Raw genomic sequence first — 19,614 nt, 5'->3', positions numbered from 1 at the left:
ATTTATTCCCACGGCCATGTTGATTAAACAAGTAATAACAGTGTCTATCCGTCTATCAACTTGGGATCTACTCTATGTACCTACGTCGCTCTCCCACAGCCACATACTTAATATAGTCGAGCTGGCACAACACTCATTCCTATCTTCAACTCGTCAACCAATCGACAGATAATCATATCGATTGTCGTCCGTTGTTATGTGGTCTCTTCGACGCCGGTCAGTCCCGACCCCACTCCGAAGCTCATAAAGACTGATACTGACCGGTCTCAGGTTACGGCAAACCCTCAATTCTCTTGGCAGACTAAGCCCCTATACCGGTACCGGACTCTTGCTATATTAGGCAAAGCAATGCTAGCTTGGGCGTTACATTGTATTGAAAATGGTTATAAATCGCTTAGGCCGGACTAGCCACCAGCAGAGTTTCCCCGCCTCAGTGTCATTGTTTGAGCAGATCTTCCTGCAGAAAACATGTCTCAACAGGATACATCAGCCAAGGCGGAGCCTCTTATTGAGGTCATCGAGAAGCCAGAGGATATCGCCAGCGGCTTCAACTGCGTGGCCGAGGCGTTCGGCCGCCAGGCCCGTGATGCATTCTGGATATCTATGAACCCGGGCTGGGACACGCCGGATGGCAGAACCCTGGCAGCGGCGCGAATGATAGAGCAGTGGCGTGCCACCACCACGAACAAGGACGGAAATCCGAACACCGTTTTCCTCAAGGCGACCGTGTCTGATCCCGATGGGCGGAAAGTTATTGCGGGCATTGCCATCGTATGTAACTTCTGTATTGTTTTCTAACTCCTCGTCGTCTGGTCTTTGATAGCGAGGCCCTACGTGGTTGGCTTGCATGATGTGTTTTTTTTTTTCTCCGCCCCCCTCTAAACGTGCCACTGCTCAAAGATCATCCATAAACGAGGTTTAATATTAACCAACGTGTCCTTATCACAGTGGGGTCAACTTTCAGTGGTTGAGGGCTGCGGCGACCGACCGTCAGATGATCTACGCAGTACCTTGAACCTCGAGGCGCTCTATCCGGGAAACGAGCCCGAGCAGCGCTACCTGTGCCAGTTCTATCGCTCATTTATGAAGCGGCGGGTAGAGGTAGTCAGGGAGAAGGAGACATCACAACCGCCGTCGTTGATGCACCTCCAGTTATGCGCAGTTGATCCGGCTTTCCAGCGGAGAGGGATTGCCCTGAAATTGGTTCAGTGGGGTCTCGAGGAGGCGCGGCGAAGGGGTGATCTAGAGGCTACTACGGAAGCATCAATAAGTGTGTTAATCTCACATATTCTAACCCCCGGCAGTCTCATCTCGAAGACGTATGACGTCTTGCATCTCGTGACCTCCACGATAGATTCCGCGCTTCAATTTGGCGCCTGGATGCCTTGAACATCGACCGCTAACCCGTTTTATCACAGTGGGTAGACATGTTTACGCGCGCCTAGGGTTCCGCGGTGAAGGCCAAGATATTGAATATGAAGTGGATTTGCAATTCAAACACCGCGATAGGCCAGCCAATCTATTCATGCGGACCGGAAGCCACTGATCGAGACATGAAACGAACGAGCACTCTGAAGGAATAGCTCGCCTGATGGAATCATGATTCTCATTAACAATCCCTTGTTGCGAACAATAGAAGAGAAAGGAGCCCTTGCAAGCTCTTTTCAATTCCTTGTGTTATGACCAGTGCTTTGTTCCGAACGCTGCGGGGATTTAAGGGCCGTTATCGAGATTCCGGGATAAAGAGACTCGGCTCAATCCTCTTTATCCAATCTTCTTGCTGTCGCGACAAAAGAGCTCTCTCCCTGAGTGGCACAATGCCATCGTTTCCAATACTTAAACGAGGGCAAGACCAGGCGATTAATTATATAGTAAATCTACTCCTAGCACATCCAACTATATAACATCTCCGATCAAACCAGTTTGCTTCCTCTTCCTCCTCGTCTCACCGACTCCGTAATGGGCTGCTTCTCAGGGAAAGCATCCAACATGGAAAGCTATCTACAGGCCCTCGAAAACACTGTCGGTAACCTCGCCGCTTGCATCCATGACGATAGGAGCGCAGAATTCAAGCGTCTCGGGGATATTGTGCAGACGGTTGAGAGAATCGATTCTCGCATGGACATATTGCCAAGCAAAATCGAGGAAATATCACGACGAATCGAGGAAAGATTGGGGATCCTTGGGGATGACGTGGTGAATGGACTCGAGCAACAACTCAAGGCTATCCGTATTCAAAGCGAACTCAGTGTGAAGACGGACGGTTCCGTAACCACTCCCGAACCCAGTGTGAAGACGGACGGTTCCGTAACTACCCCCGAACTCAGTGGGAAGACGAACAGTTCTGTAGCCACCCCCCATTCCGACTCCCCAGCAAGCTCTCCGGAAGTGCTCGTCGACCACGCTGAAGTTAAACGACTCCAGGCTGAGTTGGTTAAACTAGAGAATCGAAAGGGTGAATTGTTGAACGATTTAAACCGAACCACTACGATGGCAAAAGACTTGAGCGCCACGGTTGATGAACAAAAGACGAGGGAGAAGCTGCTGAGGGACGATCTCGAGCAAGAGCAACGTCGCAGCCGCGAGCTCTTCCGCGAGATCCAGTCGATGAAGGGCAATATTCGGGTCATGTGTCGGATTCGCCCTGCACCGGCTGATACTCCCCAGGAGGAGCTTGCCGACTTCGGCCCGCGTGAGAGGGGGGAGTACTCCAACCACTGGGCCAAGATGTGCATACCTCAGGAGCGCAAGGATTTCAAAGGCGACATCGTCACAGAGTCAAGGAACTTCTCCTTCGAGCGGATTTTTGGGCAGGAAGAATCGAACGACGACATATTCAACGAGGTTAGTGACCTCGCCGAATTGGCGCTTTCGGGCAAAAACGTCGGGGTTTTCGCCTACGGACAGACCGGGTCTGGGAAGACATATACGCTCAGCAACCAAGGATCCCCGGACACGTCGAACGACGGCATCATTCCTAGAACACTAGCCCTGCTGTTTGAGACTGCCGAGAAGGGATTCCTGGGATACAAATACTCGATTTCGGTATCAATCTTGGAAATCTACCTCGACAACGTCTATGATCTTCTGCAAACGTCGCCTACCGGGGAGAAAGTCACCACGATGATCGAGGGGGCGTCTTCGTTTGCGCTAGAGTCCCTGGAAGCGGCCCAGGAGATCATCAACATGGCAACGGGGATGCGAGCTTCGTCGTCCACCAATAAGAATGCGGCATCGTCGCGCTCGCATCTCATCCTAACGTTCAAAATCGGCAGGGAACCCATCAACACGACATCCCAGGAGCAGGTCAAGGACGGCATCCTTAATCTCATCGATCTTGCAGGCTCGGAGCGGCCCGCGGCTAGCGGTATGGGAGGCCAGCAGCTGCAGGAGGGGAAGAAGATTAACCAGTCGCTCCTGAGTCTAAACAGGGCCATTGCCGCTCTCGGACAGGGGACCCAGGTGGCATACGACGACCCTCTTCTCAGGGCGCTTCGGCCTTGCCTAACTGCCGGTTCCAAGACGCTGATGTTCGTTATGGTCAGCCCCTTCAAGAGAGACCTGAGCGTCTCCATCCAGACCCTTGAAAAGGGACAAGAGGCAACGAACGCGAAGCTGGCGGCGGCTCGGCGGGGAAACAACCCGAGGCCCAGCAAGACGCCAACACCACCTCCTCGGAGACCGCTTGCGAGTTCGAGGCCAAGCCCCGCGTCGAACAGACCCCCGCCCCGGTCCTGAAGCTTTCCAGGGTGAATCTGATCTCCTTTAGTAACCTAAAGTACACCGCTACGGTAAGTCTTGCTCTCCCGCACTCATCAGGTATGAGAACGGTAAGTAGTTAGCAGGAAAGGTACTCTTGGTCATAACGCCAGTCCCTTTCCGTACACTCTTTTGTATCCCCCCCACTTTTCGTTGCTTCATGATGGTAAAGAGCTCTCGACATGATAAAAAAGGCGCCGTGGCCTCTACGTAGATGTATCGGAGGCTAGATTCAGTTGGAATAAAACATAGGCAGAGTATTTACAAAATTGATTCGTCCTATATTCCCAGTACTATTACAGTTAATGCGAAGAATGTGTGGACTTAATTTTAGGATGACCGATGGGCTTGCTAATAAAACATCTTGGTGAAAATTTCGGTCTTGTAAATGCGAATTGAGAGTGCCGTACGTCACCACAGGGTACCCTCTTATTCTGTGCCTGTCCATGCGACACAGCCCCGGTATTGATATGGTCTTTTCAACGCCGTTCTCAACGCCGTGTTGATGCCATCCCCATAATTACGCACATGACCCACCACGAGTAAAATGGTCGTCAAGGTCGGTGGACGCGGTCTGAAAAAAGCTTCAGTCTTCGAAGCTAAGGAAAGACCAGCCTGAGCGCCTCTGAGCAGTCTACCAATTGGCTCTGGTCGTTACCAATGACGGCCATCTTTTCCATGCTGGATGACAGAAATTAGCTGGCTGCTTCCTGAGCGCGATGAGGATATGCCGGTCTACTTACGCAGGGATGAAAGCTTGCTCCCAGGCTACAGGATCCTCCGCGAATGCGTTCCAGTCGCCCACTGTCTCGGTTGCGTTGCTCAAGTTCTTGTCGCTATTCAGGCTCGCGGATATGCTTCCGTCTGCCGTCTCGGTATAGTATCGCATGTCCATTTCTCCCACCGTCGTATCTAAAGAATTCCCGCTTCTATCCTTGGCGGTGCTATGCGTCGCCATGAGGGCGATAAACTCCCTGATCGAGAAGCCCCTTTCGCTGAATTGCCTGATGATCGTGGCGGCATCGGCGTTCGGCGAGATTAGCTGGCCCGTGGGATCGGCTTCGAACGAGTCTGTCCTGCCCACCTTCACGGAGATCTTCGGACCACCTGGGCAGGAGGCAATTCCGATGGCTGGTCGTAGAATACGCAATTTAGCTGAGGTCGCCCACAGCAAGGTATGTACGATTGAGAGAGGTTATGAGACTCACCGGCAGCGAACTGAATCAGATCAGCGACGCCAACGTTGAATTGATTCGCTTTATCTCCCACGATAGAGCAGATATTGACCAGTTGACTGTTCTCAATGCGGGCGGTGCATTCGTCTGTCAGGATGATCGATCCGTCACAAGATCCGGGAAAGCAGTCGTGGAAAGAGAGTCGGATCGCGCCGCGGGCGTTGTCGTTGCATTTCCCGTCCCCGTCCACAAAGCTCGACTTCAAGTCCTCGGCTACGTCACCCCAGACTGATGGGCACACGGCCGCCGCAAAGCAGCGGCGGGCCGCGAGGGTTGCGAATAGCACGACGGGTGTGAATGAACGCATGTTGCAGACACCCGCTAGGCCGTGGAGTACGGGTCAGGTACACGAAAAAGGAATGCCAGCGAACCAAAAAGGACAAGAAAGGAAAATAAATTCAGAAACGCCGAGAGATGGCAAAAGTCGTGGAGATGGTCACCAAGAGTGATTAGTGACGGCCACTTAGGAAACAGAGTCGTTGGTGAGGATTATTATACTCGGGAGAAAGGCTACCTAACTATCGTCACACTTATCTATGACACGCTCCGTACTTAAATCTTTGGATTCCGTCACAGACGCGGTGGTGATAGTATAGAATCGGTACTATCGGGCTCTCGTTGTAAAAGACCCTCTTACACCACTGACAAGGTTATAAGTTGTTTAGTTCCCCACTTAGATCCATATCCCGAGAAGCATCCGATCAGGTTGCAGAGAGCCTAGATGCGGATGGGGTCACGCAACTTGCGTTGTGGGGATCGGCGGATATGTCAAATAAGAAGGATGAGGCCTTGAGAGTCTTGTTCACGACAAATCAGAGGCAGTCCTTAGTCATTTACCACCCTACTCGGGGCGATACGGAGGTAACACGCCTTGGGCCTGTATGGATGTCAGTCAAGCTTCGGAGGCTCAACTCGTTCCGAAATAGCGATCTCGAGTCTAGCCGAAGTGCGGTCGTGGGCATCCTAGGGGTAGCCGGCCCCTTGCATCGAACGATAGATGCATAATGTCGATGCTGCCTTGAGTGAGAAGAGATATCACGAGTCCCGGGATCTATCACGGCCGTGTATGTATAGGGAGTCACATACATGGGAACTTCTGTTGGCTACAATACCTATACCTAACCGATATAAACGCTCGGACGGAGCCTGGGCCCAGACTTTCTCACAGCTCACACATCGCAACTACGGATCAAAAGGCACCCGTTGCGGACCGACGAGAGGAAACTTGAATCTTGGTCTCTCGCTAGATATGGGCTGTTTCCCTAGCACCAGGAAGGCCGTGCTTTACATACCGGACGTGGGGAATTTGTTTCCAGCCTTGGACGAGGGTAGCACAGAAGAGCCTCCAGCGCCGATGCTACGCGGCTACCTGCGGAACCGGGATTCGTCGCGAGCGTCGGCCAACTTAGGAAGAGATCGCTGACGCACCCTAACCAATCAGATTGCAGTATTAGCAACCCCTTGTCGACGCGTGTTCACCGGTTCGCATCGGTGCACTTCTGGGTGTCATAGCTACCTGTAGGTAGGTGCATACTCATACTTCGACAAGGTCGTAGGTAAACAACCGCGACCGCCCTTGGATTTAGCTGAGGGATATTAATCCAAGTTACAGTGGGCCGACGCGCCGATGTTCAAATAAAAGGGCTGTTTGACAACGCGGACAAACCACTCAGGTGTGATCTTGAGGCGTCGAAATGTCCTGGGGTCGTCAGCCTGCATCAGGTAATATAGTATACCTATCAGATATATCATATGTAGCACAGTGCGAGCTAGGTAATAATAGCACACTCGCGAGTCTGAGAATCCCAGAGGGGGGGCGACCTGACTTGGGATACACCACTACGCCGCGTAAGGCGAGGGAAATAAAGCCCAAGGAAAATATAGCCCACGTGGAAAACCTAACCTCCGGCGCGCCATCTGCGTTGGCTACAAGGGAACACCGTGAGTCCGAATTAAGTGCGAAATTCACACACCGCATCCCCTTCTACCCTCAATTCCACCATGTACAGGTAGGCGGATAAGGAGGAGCAGCCGGTGCCCATACTTACCTGTTCACGATGGAGTCTACTAGGTACTTAACAGACGTCTCAGGACGCTCCGGATGCCAGCTTAGGGAGCCGTACCCACCTGCTCTGCACCTTTCGATGGGGCGTGACACGAGCCTCGATCTCGGCCATGACGGACGGTGCAATAGAAACGCCCGAAGAAGTCCCATCTGCAGCCCCGACGATACCACATTTCCTAGAGCCGAACCTAACGAGAGCCAAGTTTGGTACGGCGGGCGGCTCCTACATGCCGAATGCATGCATGTATATACCTACAAATATAGGTATATATAGAGGTATATATAGAGGTATAACGTTGGATTACTGCCAGCCTACCCGTGCTATACAAGGCATCTATACACGGTACTAGATACCTCTTCGGTAGGCATCTGTAATAAATAGGTGACCAACCTGCCTCACCTTAGTAATATAATCGGCCGGGTTAGGCACGCATTGTGCGTACATTTGTTATAAAGTTTCCTCCCCATGCGGTTCCACCACTTTAATCTGGCGTACCGAGAGCATCCCGGAAGCCGGACCTGGTCGCAATATCGCCAGACCTCCGGGGAGTTTCCCTGTCGATCTGCGCTCGAGACGGCATCCCGGTAACAACAACACGGCCCCACAGACGCGAATGCTGATCAGGGAAAAGGGCGTGAGGCCGGGGAAGTAGGCCTGATTTTCTGCAGGGCAGAGACTACCCCTAATGCCTCGAGCGGGCCTGGGTAAAATAAAAAGGGGGGCCTTTTAGCCCCAGGACGGTAACGAGACGTGTTCTCGGGATCGAAGGACGGTAGTCATATAGCGACGTGGCATCCAATAGGGCAAAAATAGGGCAAATGGGTCACTGCGTTTCAGCGTTTCGTCAAGCCACGGAGGTCTGCTTAAAGGTCAACGCGAGCCTCCATCATCAGCGGATCCTTCAGGCGCACGGCCGAAAGCAACGCGGTCGGTCCCTTGAAGTAGGCGCACTGGTCGTATTAGGTAGTCTTCTCGTTGGCTTGCTTACCTGATTGCTTCATCCATCTGCACCTTTGCCCAGCCCGTCCCATTCTGGTAAGCCCTTACTCCCTGTCGGGTGGTTTCCGCACTTCCAGTTAGACACCGTGCGTTAATCTGTGGCGAGCCATCCATCAAGTGATCCGGCTTCGTGAAAGGTACGTCTCCAGACGTGCCAGTGCCCTCATGAAGGTCCCTCATGAAGGCCCCTTCAATGAGAGGGACCACTGACTTACTTGATAATCTGCCCCTGCTCCCTGGAGTGCGCACTTGCTCTTTTGAATTTTTGAAAGCCCATACCGCCTCTTAAGTTCGATCAGTCCGGGCCGCAAATACTCGTCCAACGCTTGACGTCCAGCATTTTCGACGGCCCGGTCGAACTCAGTTACTGCGCTTTTAGTCAGGGAACCGGAAGAGATTGTCCCATAATTCTGGCGGCAAGTCGTGCAGGGCGGATGAGCTTCTGCTTCTTCGATGAAGTGTAGGATGCGGTGTTCGGCGGCGGCGGCGGCGCTGCTTGTTCTGATCGTCGTCGGCGCTCATGTGCTCGGGGCGCGTTCTGTCATGAAGAGTAGTGTTTTTGGCAATGTAAGCGGGTGCTCAATTTGTCTGGTAGGTAGACTGGGCAAACCATGAGTTGAGAAAAAAAAGAGAGCAGTGGAAAAGAAAAGTCGTTATGACGTCACACCCCGCACGCGGGGCATCTGCCTGTCAGAGGCTTCGAGGTGGGAGGCTCAAGACGTTTTACGTCCACGGGCACACGGTATACCTAAGTGCCTCAGCATCTACGCGAGTACGGTAGGTAGGTATAAGGTTGCCTACCCAATGTAGCCCACATATGCGACGAGGTAGGGAGACACATCACCTGTTCGTCCGAGCACCACGCTTGCGGAGAGCAGGTCGCGGTCGGTTGGTAGCCCGATTGCGGAGGCCGAAGACAGCATGAGACACGACCGGAAAACGGGAAAAGCTCCCGCCATACTGAGAGGGGACCGCGAGAAGCGACAACCAGAACCGCAAAGCAGACATCGCTTGGGAACCAACCGTTGTCAACGGCTCTTGCTGCGTGGCCCCTTGGAGGCCTTCTGGTAGGTATTCGGGCCAGGCTGTAGCGAATATGGGTATCGTATCGAAAACTTCACGTGGGGAAAAAAAAAGGGAAGAAAGGAAAAAAGCCGGAAGCCGGTTTAGTAGAAGTCAGAACAGAGTGCATCACGCACATGCCCTCGTATCTCAGGAAAGTCAATAGAGGATGCCTCGGGAGGAACCCAGGCTACCCATTGGTACGTTGCGCAATTATGCCGATTGAATGGAAATATTAACCACCACGTCTATCTATGTCTCCTACGGCCTTGGTCACGGTTTGCCTGCTCCCTTGCGAAAACGTCATAGTTTTGCTGCGGCGTCAACTTTCTGCAGTCACGTGGCTTGTTCGCCAGCATGCGCCTCGCCGGCAGCCAAGCCCTTGTACTTCTCGATCAACTCCAGGATGGCATTAGGTTTGGCACCAATCAGGATATCGGCGGGCTCGGTGCTTCCCGTGAAGAGGAGGAACGTAGGCATGGCGGTGATCTTAAGCTGCTGGGCAAGCTCGGGCAGCTCGTCAACGTCAATCTTGGCGAAGTAGATGGACGGAAACTGGTCCGAGTATCTGTAGCGACCCGATGGTTAGCACTCTTAGATATACCCGAGATATACGCGTCGAGAGAAGTTTACACTACGTTCGAATCAAGACTTGTGCTTGCGTTTGTGTATACAGGGCATGCGACTTGTGTCCTCGACAGAAACACGAAGAGCCGGAAAGCTGAGGCATATAGGACTTACTTGGCAAGAACGGGAGCGATGGCCTTGCACGGACCGCACCAAGTAGCAAAGCAGTCGAGCAGGACGACCTTATGGTCCTTGACAGCCTGCTCGAAGGCTGCGGGACTGTTGCATAACGTCAGTGTCGGGCGGGCATTGAAGCGAGCGGAACGGAAAAGGGGGGAGGGTAGTTATATGTGGGAAGCTCTGGCAGCGGCACGCCAGGGCGGGGTAGGCTGGTGGTGGTGCGATAGATCAAGACGGGAGGCGGTACTTACGTGTCGAGGACGTGGACAGTCATCTTGGGCAGTGTGGCGTGAAATTGTCTCAGGGGCGTGAGGCGCGAATAGGCGGGTGGTCTGTAGCAGAGGGAATGCCGTAATGTGGACTGGGCCGTTGTTCGGAGGAGGTTTGTTGACATGGAGGAAATAAGAGAAGAAGAAAAAAAAGCCGCGAGACGGTATGACGCGGGGCAGGGGGGGAAGGGGCTTTTATATTGTCTACAACGCTGCTTTCCAAGGTCAGTTCCAGGGTATGCTGCACTTCCTAGATGGGACCTGACGGAATTGTATATTTAGTAATTCTCGTCTTGACAGGTAACGGGCGAGTGTGAAGGGAAGAGAAGGGGAGGGAACGGGAGACGGCCTTAACTTTCTGACGCTCTCTATACTTCTCGCTGCGCAGGACAATAGGTGCTTCGGCATGTACCTAAGCTCGCTACTAGCACTTGTCGTAGGCAGACAGGTACTTGTGCTATACTCAAGGTCTTCGGGCGTGCTTAATACTAGGCTAGGTACCTATCCGTGTGCGATCCGTGGGGAGGTACTTAGGAAATAGACTACATTCAACGACGAAACAGAGGTGGGAGGTGAGCACCAGCCGTCGATCTAGGTACCTTCCATTTTACCTGAGGCCCTGTGGCAAGTTCGGCATAGTATGTCAGGTATTGATTTGTCATTATAGCAATGACGTGATTCAACTCGCACATTTTAATAGGTACCTGAGGTAGAGAGGTACCTAAGCCCAGCCTGCAGACGAGTGTCGTGTACCTATACACAGGGTATCCAGATAAGCACCTCAGAGGCGGTTAGGTACTCTCAACTTGCCTGCCTAAGAGGTACCTCTAGCCGGATTTGCTTTGTTATAAGTACCTGTGTACTTACCTACTTAACAATTCCCCGATCTCCCCGATATCCGATATCAAGCTGCCAAATCATCCGCCTCAACGTCGGCCGACGGTGACTAACGGCCTAACCCGATCACTCATAGCCGCAAGTCGCAAGCGCTATGCCGTCGAGTTTTGACGGAGGGGATGACTTGAAAGCATGGGCCTACCACGGATACCTGCTACCCGCTAACCTATAGGTAGGTACGTGAGGTAGGTACGTGAGGTAGGCTCTTAACGGCAACGAGGATGCTAACGATCACGATAATAAACAATGCCACCACACCAAGTGCTTATAAATGAATTAATTGCTGCTGTGGTAGGTCCCACGTAGCCTCGAGCTCTCGACGCATCTCTTTCGTCACGCCGACTTACTAAAATTCTGAGCGCAAGACACGGTCCTTCCCCCTTCCCTGCTCGCCCTCTCATCCCGTCTTTACCGAGACCGGCAATATATCTACCTATATACAGGCATAAGGTGGTAGGCGTAATCGATCGATCTCTAGCTAGAGGTAGCCAGTTATACGTACGCCAACCCCCGCCACCCGTCTCTACATCGCCGATCTCCCTCTTACGGAATCCGTCGCGGGCGAGCCGTACCCCGCTGCCCAGGCCGAATGCGCAACCAATTGCCATCGCATCCATCTACTTACCGCCGCCTCGTCTCCAAAGGATCCTGCCCCTCCCTCGCCCGTTCTGATGTCGTCTCGCACGACGCTCCCGAGACGATCGGTTCCACCCCGGCAGCCGTAAGAACGTCCCAATCTCTCGTCCCCTCCCCTGCCCCCTTAGTAGGTATACGGTAGGTAGCTTCAGCTCCCAAGCACTGCCACGCAGCCCACCCGCCCAACCTGTTCCATCTGCCGTAGGATCGCTGTCGAGTGACGCACGCCAGCCCTAGCCGGTATTACTAAGCTAGACGTCAGCTGGAGGGAAAGACGTAGATCCATAGCTTACAATGATGCTAGTTCTACGTATATACGAAGGTGATGATCCTCTCTCCCTGGTAACCGCCGGGACTATTATCGTATGGAAACTATCCAGTAACGTCCACGGAGTCGATATCGGACGAGATACAGGCAAGTCACTCTCTCGACCATCTTAGGAATGTCATTTCTCGGTTTACTACGTCGTCTCGTCTCGTCTCGTCACGTCATGGTTCACAAGAAAAGCGACACCCATGGGCTCTGCCTTTTTCTCTTTCCGTAAGCTCGCCTGGAGATTTTCCATTCACGAGGACGCGCGCGCGTACTTTATACACGTACTATACGTATACAGCCAACCGGGGATATCCTTACCCTTCTCTTTACCCTTCGCCGCTAGATTACGCCGGCGAAGCGAGAAGGGACAGTAAAGAGGCTCAGGTCAGCCTCGTGCTGCCCTCCCCTCTCGTTCCCCAAACCCCTCTTCCTTCTCTTGCCCTCCATCCTCACCCCTTTTCGCCTCTATAAAAAAAAAATCACGGGTTTTCTCTCGAACCTTCAGCCCTAACACAAAGTTCACCGACTCGACTACTAGCTCCACCCCGCTCACTTGGGTGCCGTCTATTGAAACCACGGGACGTAGATGCGAGCCGGATAGTAGAGACGGGCCATCCAAAAATCGATCCATGATCCCGTACGCGAGCAAACCCGGAAGTTTCAAGACTTGATGGTAACGTCAATTTTGCGGGACGACTCGAGACGCCCATGACCGTCTTGGCTGCCAATATAGCGGCGCCCGGTGGGCGGCACAGCTGGTCGGAATTCAGGCGAAGTAATGTATCGGGTAACGCGCGTCACGCCGTTCATAAATAAGCATTTCTCCGAGCGCCCACGATCCTCTGCACCATAGCAGAACATATGTGTAAGTGGTATCAAAAACAAACCAGCCTAAAAGGAAAAAAAAAAAAAACAACCCCAATATCCCTGTGGTATCGTAGTATATCAAGAGAAGCGTAGAAAACAGCTCGCACGCACTTCATTTGCCGCGTGTATTCGGCAAAAAGTCAGGTCGACTTGAAAAGGCCTGTGTGTTGGGTGGTTATGGGTAAGGCAATGGCCGGAGAAGAGCCAGTATTGGCTATGTGAAGCTCGGAGGGTATTGGTGTTAATGTGGTGGCTTGGATTGACCTCATACCAAGGGTGCCGGCCTCGATATTCGACTTAGGAGACAGACTTGTTTCTTTTCTGATATTTTCATCAATTTTTTTGAAAGATTTTCGGGTTGGGAAACCAAAGAAAAGTTGTAGTGAACGAATAAGGTCGGTATCTGACAAAGCGAGGAAATGTAAATGAGGGCCGTCGAGATGAACTCTTCTGACGTCGTAGAAATGAGGCAAGGAAATTGAGAAATGATTGGCAGTCGTGTCTCCTGTCTTAGATCGTGCCTGAGGTTGGTGGTATGTGACCGGCCACTAGTCCCCAAGTACCAATTGCACCAGCCCGTCCGGGTCAATATACCAAACTACTGAGTGCCGTGTTCGAGCAGACCTCTTTGGTTTTCTCCCGAGGCTCGGGGCGAGATTTCAAGTAGCTTAGCACTGCCCGCACTGAAATTCCGCGCGTGACCCTTTGCGAGGCTAACACTCATCGCCTTTTGTGGTTGGACGGGGCTGTGGTCCTCCGCATCATCACTGTTTCTGCTGGCTCCCTTCTCATCATCATCATCATCGAGTGACTGGAGCAGGAGGCCTTCCCGGCTCCTCATGGTGTCTGTATGATGCGTGACAGTCGGGATATGGTCAACCGAACCCCACTTAGCTTCGTTCTCGTAATCTTCGTCGCTGCTAGGACGAGCTTCACCCGTGGACTTGCGATGCGACTGGGTAGGAACGACACTGTTCATATACTCGTCTTCGACAATATTTTGGTCGTAGGAAGGTCGCCCCTCAGATCCGCCTGGGATCGCGGGTTGAGTATGCTGTTGAACAGAGTTTCGCATGCCTGATGAAGCCCGATTCCTACCGATCCGGCCAGAGAGCCAAGAGGCCTCTGAATCGATGGAGGCGAGTGACATGGACTGTGGTGCTGGTGAAGGCTGCGCTTCATCACGATGCCACGAAATAGGGGTTGCTCGCATGGCTTCGTGGGACCGATGGCCGGAATTGGGTGTATCGTACCGCATTTGCACATCATCGGGAATCGCGGGTAAAGGGTCGACAGGTAGCGGGTCAGCTTCGGGAGATGCGACACGAGAATCTGGAGGAGAGAGTGGTAACTCCGGGAGGTCCTCCCGGAAGCGTGACATCGTTCTCTTGGGGATGTTCGAGTTCATTCGTCGAGCCTGAATGTAATTCGTGTGGACTGGCGGTGGGCCCGCCGACATCGAATCTCGCGAAGTGTTCGAGAAAGACGAAGGGCCAGAACCACGTTTGTTCTTTCCCCACTTGAAGAATAACTTCCACGACCTCGACGATCCGCTACCAGACGTCCTCTGACTGGAGTCCGCATCCTCCGGTTTCGCCCGCGAAGGCGACGGCGTTTCGAATTCGGACCTCGCCCGAACCGAACTCTTCGGCGATTTTGACCGCGACTTTCTAGGTTGGATGAAATTCAAAATCTTGGGACTCAACGAGCGCGTCGAGGGTGGTCCCCCTACGGCCGGCGCAGCTTTGCACTTGGCGTCAACGTCCTGGGCAGGGGTGGCCGGCTCGAGTGGGATGCTGTCCGTACGGTGGAATTCCTCCAACGGCTTAGGAGAATCGCCGCGGACATCCGGTTCGTCTTGTTGGCTATCTTGCCTACGGTTCGAGTCGTTTGATGACCTCATTCTCGACGAGGTGACAACCACCGAAGCTGGATCACATCCGGCAATGATGCTTTCACGACCCAGCACACCCCTCTCCAGGTTTTGAGGCGGCGGGGTACCGCTCTTGGCAGCTGCAGCCTCTTCTGCGCGCTGCCTTTCTGCTCTCCTAGCTAACCGCCGCTCTACCCTCTCCCGTTCCTTCTCCTTCTTCCTCTCCCTCCTTCGTTGGTCTCGCTCCATAAGCTGTCGCAGGTCTGCCGAATCTAGATCGTCCGCCAAGTTATCAACCCGCTTGTGAGCCTTCAGTGTCGCCTCCGGTATTGTGCCCCTATCCATAAGCTTCCGCCTCGTCGACTGAGATCGCGTCAGCGCCGCGGCGGCTACCGGGCCATATATGGGGTTCGTGGAACATCGAAGCGTTGGGCGCGGCGCAAGTGCGTCCAGGGCAGATACCTTCCAGGAGAGGTGTTCCGAATCTGACGACATGGCCGAATGAATAGAACTGAGCACGGGCAGCGAAATGTCGGAGGGCTCATCGCAACTCCCCCTATTGAACCCCGCCCTTATTCGTTTGCTCTCCTTCTTCATCGGGCGGCCTGCTGTCCAGAAGTCGGTAGCGGGGCGCACCGGCATAAACTGACTCATTGCCTTGATCTCGGCCTCTCGGGCATGATCTTCTTTACGTCGCTTGCTGGATTTCTTGCGCGGTAGAGGCTGGCCTCTTCGCTTATTCCCAGAGTTGTCGTGATGTAAGGTAGGCACTCGAATTGCAGCGTCCTCATTAGACCCCGTTGGGGGCACATGATTCCTGCGGCCCTGAGCTGCAGCTGCGGGGATGGCACTCGGAGGCATGGATGAGACTGGCCCTTTCTTGCCCTTTGCGACGCGTAGAGAATCTTGACGCCCCGGGGAGAAGCTATAGGTACGAGGACGCCGGCGCAACTTGGCAGGCCCATCTCGATTCGCCCCCACAGGACCGGAAATCGTAACCGTGGTGTATGGTTCGGTCTGGCTCCGCAACGGTGGTTTTTCTTGGCGCCCGCGTCTTGAGGTTTCGGCATCAGAATCGGGGCCCGGCGTTTTTGAGTGTGTGCGTGAGCCTTTGCGGCGGAAAGGCCACAAGGTCATGTTTCCGACAGGCAGGAGTAACTCTGAAAAACGAGAGGGGGGAAGTCTCGTTGGCGAAGCTATATCGATGTGCGCAGTTGCGTGTGGCTATCGACGATTCTAGGTGACGGTCGCCGCGGGATGATTGTCGCCATGGGCGCGGATTAACTCAAGTTGCGCATATACGATGAGGTTCGTCGAGTTGTCGAGAGAGCAGGACGACGGGTAAATGAAGAGTATCAGCCGGTTTCGCAAGGGGAGAATACACTTCCCGGTCCAGTCGTGTCTTGCTCGGGTCGGTATTGCTGGGATCTCTAGGATGTCGTCGCACCACAGCGTCGGAATGGTACGGCACGCAGAGAATTCGATGTTTCTCTACTTCAACTACCAGAGGCCAATTAGCAATTACGTAAAGATGGATAATGCGATGTGTTGATGTTGCGCCAACGCGAATGGTTCCAGTGCGTGTCCAGCGCAGGTATGGGGAGGGAGGATTGATCGTGCTTGGAATGCAGCGCGAGGGTTAACGGTTTACATTTGTGCTGTAGAGGCGACCGTGGTTCGAGGTGGTTCAGTCTTGTGGGGGGGGGGGGGGGGGGGGGGGGGGTCGACAGGGAGATAAAGGGCAAGGGACCGGGTGACTGACAGTTCTGAAGTAAGATGTGCGGATGTCTGCGTGGGTGTAGTGGGTGGCGGTCGGTAGTGGAGATGGGATGGGTGGAAAAAGGGAAGAAGCGGCGGGTGGAGACGGAGAGGGAGATGGTTTAGTTTAGGAGGTGGAGGGCAACAAGTATCAGCGTACATACATTTCTAGGTAATACATTCGGTACTTGGATAGGACGGGTAGGCAGGTACCTGCCAAGGCAGGCGGTAGGTGTTTACTAACTTCAATAGGCAGTAAATCGCTATATATATGAGAGGCACGTACCTCATCGTGCATGTCAAGCTGCTTTACAAATCCAGGTACCTGCTACGTAGCAGGGTACACGACCCGAGGCTTAGTATTGATATAGGCTCTTAGTACCTGCCTAAACCTGGATGCATACCTACATCTACTACCCTTCTCAGCAGCTGAGGTCGATTCTGTACCTCGTCAGTAGATGTTAGGTTGTAGGTCGTAAGGAGGTTAAGTTTAGGCAGGTAAGCACTCCTATTTCCATCATCGGTGTGGCGGTAGAGCCGTGACGATGAGATAGATTTTGCGAGATGAAGTCACACTCGGGGAATAAGAGCGAAACGAAGGAGAGGAGAAAGGGGTGGAGGGTCCGGTAACGCTGACGGGCTGGCAGGCACTGGGAAAACTTTGATTTTCGGTGGGGCGGTTGAATCTCACACCTCTTGACATGCGAACGTGGTACGCAGGCGTATTCGATACTTCAATCCGTGCTTCTACCCCGGCGACCGACTGAGATGTGGTCTGGGTATCACATGTCGCGTGTACGGCGCCAATACGTACCTCATGCACGTACAACCACTGAGACAAATGCCTCCACGCGACCTCACCACCTTCCACTGCCTGGGTACCTAAGGTACCTACAAAATCATAGTAGGTACCTACCTAGGTATCTCCTATCTACCATACGGGGGGATGGGGGTCTGTCGACACTATGTCACGCACTATTACCCTCCCTAGAAAGGATCACTATAGCTGAAAGTATTTCTATCGCGATACTAAAGCGAATTAAACTTAGGATGCGACATAGGTATAATACGAACGCCATATTAATCTAGTAGCTCTTTCTAAGGATAGAATGGCTGTCCTATATAATGTCAAGCTAGAATGCATGTCCGAATCGATGGGATATCAAGAAGGTAACGAATACCTACCTTATTAGAATGACTATAACGTAATGCTTATATTAAACTATGATAAAATCCGTACCATGACCTTTGCTGTAAGTATCTTATACCGAATGAAAGAGCTCGTCATTATGACCTCATTTGAAGACTACTTCCATACCGTGTTAGTATTGCAGACATACTGTCGATAGACCCCCCCCTCCCGCTATGGTAGGTACGTGTACAGGTAGGTAAGTAGGTAGGTAGGTACCCGTGCAGAAGTTAGGTACGGGAGGAAGTACCCAAGAAGCAATGTACATAGGTGCCTACCTAGGTAGGTACCTAGTTACCTGAGTCATGTCTAAGCGACCTAACCGCTCGTCTGGCCCACATCAAACTGGGAATGGCTACGTAACCTGACCTAACCGTCCCGAACCGCCGAACCCCAAGAGGTAGGTACGCCAACCGTCGATCCACAGGACACGGATCAAGTAGGCTACGCTGGGTAGTACCCCACTGCATGCAGGTTTCTACTACCGACCTAGGTACCTGCTAATGTACCTACGTAAGAGACCTTGGGTACCTACACCGTACTATCGGAAGGCTCGATACACGGAATGTCGAAGTACAAAGATACCTGAGGTGCTATACCAACGGCAGGCTCTTTAAATGCGACGGACCTATCTCTTACCTCCATCAGTAGAATAAAATTGGGCATATAATTAACGCCCCGAGGAATGGCAGGCGAATAGAATGAATCAGCGTTTATACGAGACCAATCTCAGCTCCGCCGGGTTCAAGTCATATGGAAAAATTAGGTGCTGCTATCAGGGGAGGGGAGACCTGTACATATGAGTATGTCGCTCAACCTCACGAGATCCATCCCAACGGGGGAACACGGTTATGCGGATGTTTGCCCCAAGAAGAGTACCTTGGAGGTGTGTCGGGGACCTGATTCTTCACGTAATGGAATGCCCTCAATGTGCGCCTGGGTCATTTCGACATCTGGTACACCAGGCAGGTTACCTGGTTAGCAGCAGATGCAATCTGCAGGTACTGCAGCTGATGGTCTCCTGGTGAGGCCATCCCCTGCCAAACATTCTACCATCGCGTACTTACTTGTTATTCCTAAGGGAAAAGGAAAGAGAGAGAGGTAGGACGCTGAGGCTCGCCGGCGAGCCTTTCATATGAATGGCAGCCAATGGAAACCCGCTATCGGCAACACCACGTCCACAATGCCCGGTTAGGTAGGCATGTAGAAACTAGCCTGTCCGTCATGTCTGCTTACTGGCATTTCACTCGAGCCCATTCATTATCGAAATTCCTACCGCTCGACCCCAACCGCTAGAGAGTCAAGTGTGGGTCGTAATGGTCAACGAACGGCACTTGATGGCTAAACGGACCCATGATGCTAGGTTCATGGGAGAGTAGCCCGGTGCCGTACTCATACAATCCACCCACAAACTCTTACCGAGTCACGAGTCTGAGTGGCAGCTCCATTTGCGACATACTGAGGCGCTCAATTACTGCCTCCAGGTAACAAGAAAAATTAAAAATCGCCCCAACAGCGTTCTCATTGCAAGCACCCTACCTGTCTTTCTCTGTACTATCTACTCTTGGGGTCCGTGTTAGTGCTTACCGTGAAGAGATCGCTAATGTTCACTCCGTTCCTGGTTCCTTTGTAGATGATGGTTTAAAGGCGAGGCTTGCCGCACCCTGCGCGTCTCCTCATGCAACGGCGGGTGGGTAACCAGACTTTCATCTTCAGACCACTGGCGACTCAAGTAGCCAGCAAGCACACATCTAACAATACCAACAGCAGATTCATTAGATGGCAACGAGCTTCAGCATGGAGCGGTGATTTGCCGGCTCATTCGCTACACCTGTAAGCATCAACATCACACTAGGTTCTGCGCAAATCAGTACATATAGCGACGTCTCGGCAATTAGCGACAACGGGCTGAGACCGCGATGCCCCAGAGGGCCCGTACAC

General features: G+C 52.8%; 5 protein-coding genes across 5 annotated transcripts; 2 read left to right on the top strand and 3 right to left on the bottom strand.

Annotated features, from left to right (window-relative positions):
• Positions 1 to 49: 49 nt before the first annotated feature.
• GGS23DRAFT_285276 (uncharacterized protein) lies at positions 50 to 1,753 on the top strand. Its single transcript, XM_051512595.1, has 4 exons — positions 50 to 216; positions 271 to 771; positions 949 to 1,270; positions 1,419 to 1,753. Exons 2-4 carry the CDS (start codon positions 469 to 471, stop codon positions 1,544 to 1,546), a joined length of 753 nt encoding a protein of 250 aa, XP_051375447.1. The 5' UTR covers positions 50 to 216; positions 271 to 468; the 3' UTR covers positions 1,547 to 1,753.
• A 737-nt stretch (positions 1,754 to 2,490) lies between these two features.
• On the top strand, positions 2,491 to 3,738 carry GGS23DRAFT_602981 (P-loop containing nucleoside triphosphate hydrolase protein; the record flags this gene model as incomplete). The annotated part of the gene is made up of 1 exon (XM_051519410.1): positions 2,491 to 3,738. One exon carries the CDS (start codon positions 2,491 to 2,493, stop codon positions 3,736 to 3,738), a length of 1,248 nt encoding a protein of 415 aa, XP_051375446.1.
• Positions 3,739 to 4,048: 310 nt separating this feature from the next.
• On the bottom strand, positions 4,049 to 5,651 carry GGS23DRAFT_285271 (putative class II peroxidase). The gene is made up of 3 exons (XM_051512594.1): positions 4,968 to 5,651; positions 4,503 to 4,890; positions 4,049 to 4,440 (listed from the first exon to the last, which is right to left on the bottom strand). The coding sequence occupies exons 1-3, from the start codon at positions 5,299 to 5,301 to the stop codon at positions 4,359 to 4,361; spliced, it is 804 nt and encodes a 267-aa protein (XP_051375445.1). The 5' UTR covers positions 5,302 to 5,651; the 3' UTR covers positions 4,049 to 4,358.
• A 3,586-nt stretch (positions 5,652 to 9,237) lies between these two features.
• Positions 9,238 to 10,772, bottom strand: GGS23DRAFT_285156 (thioredoxin-like protein). Its single transcript, XM_051512593.1, has 4 exons — positions 10,501 to 10,772; positions 10,120 to 10,341; positions 9,863 to 9,967; positions 9,238 to 9,689 (listed from the first exon to the last, which is right to left on the bottom strand). The coding sequence occupies exons 2-4, from the start codon at positions 10,260 to 10,262 to the stop codon at positions 9,458 to 9,460; spliced, it is 480 nt and encodes a 159-aa protein (XP_051375444.1). The 5' UTR covers positions 10,263 to 10,341; positions 10,501 to 10,772; the 3' UTR covers positions 9,238 to 9,457.
• A 2,262-nt stretch (positions 10,773 to 13,034) lies between these two features.
• On the bottom strand, positions 13,035 to 16,009 carry GGS23DRAFT_285098 (uncharacterized protein). The gene has a single exon (XM_051512591.1). The coding sequence runs from the start codon at positions 15,861 to 15,863 to the stop codon at positions 13,452 to 13,454; it is 2,412 nt and encodes an 803-aa protein (XP_051375443.1). The 5' UTR covers positions 15,864 to 16,009; the 3' UTR covers positions 13,035 to 13,451.
• Positions 16,010 to 19,614: the final 3,605 nt, after the last annotated feature.

This window comes from Durotheca rogersii, assembly GCF_024521655.1.
Source record: "Durotheca rogersii strain YMJ 92031201 chromosome Unknown GGS23scaffold_3, whole genome shotgun sequence".
Classification (NCBI taxonomy): Eukaryota; Fungi; Ascomycota; class Sordariomycetes; order Xylariales; family Xylariaceae; genus Durotheca; species Durotheca rogersii.
The sequence above is the reverse complement of the archived record's forward strand: the minus strand, read 5'-3'. Positions and strand labels throughout refer to the sequence as shown.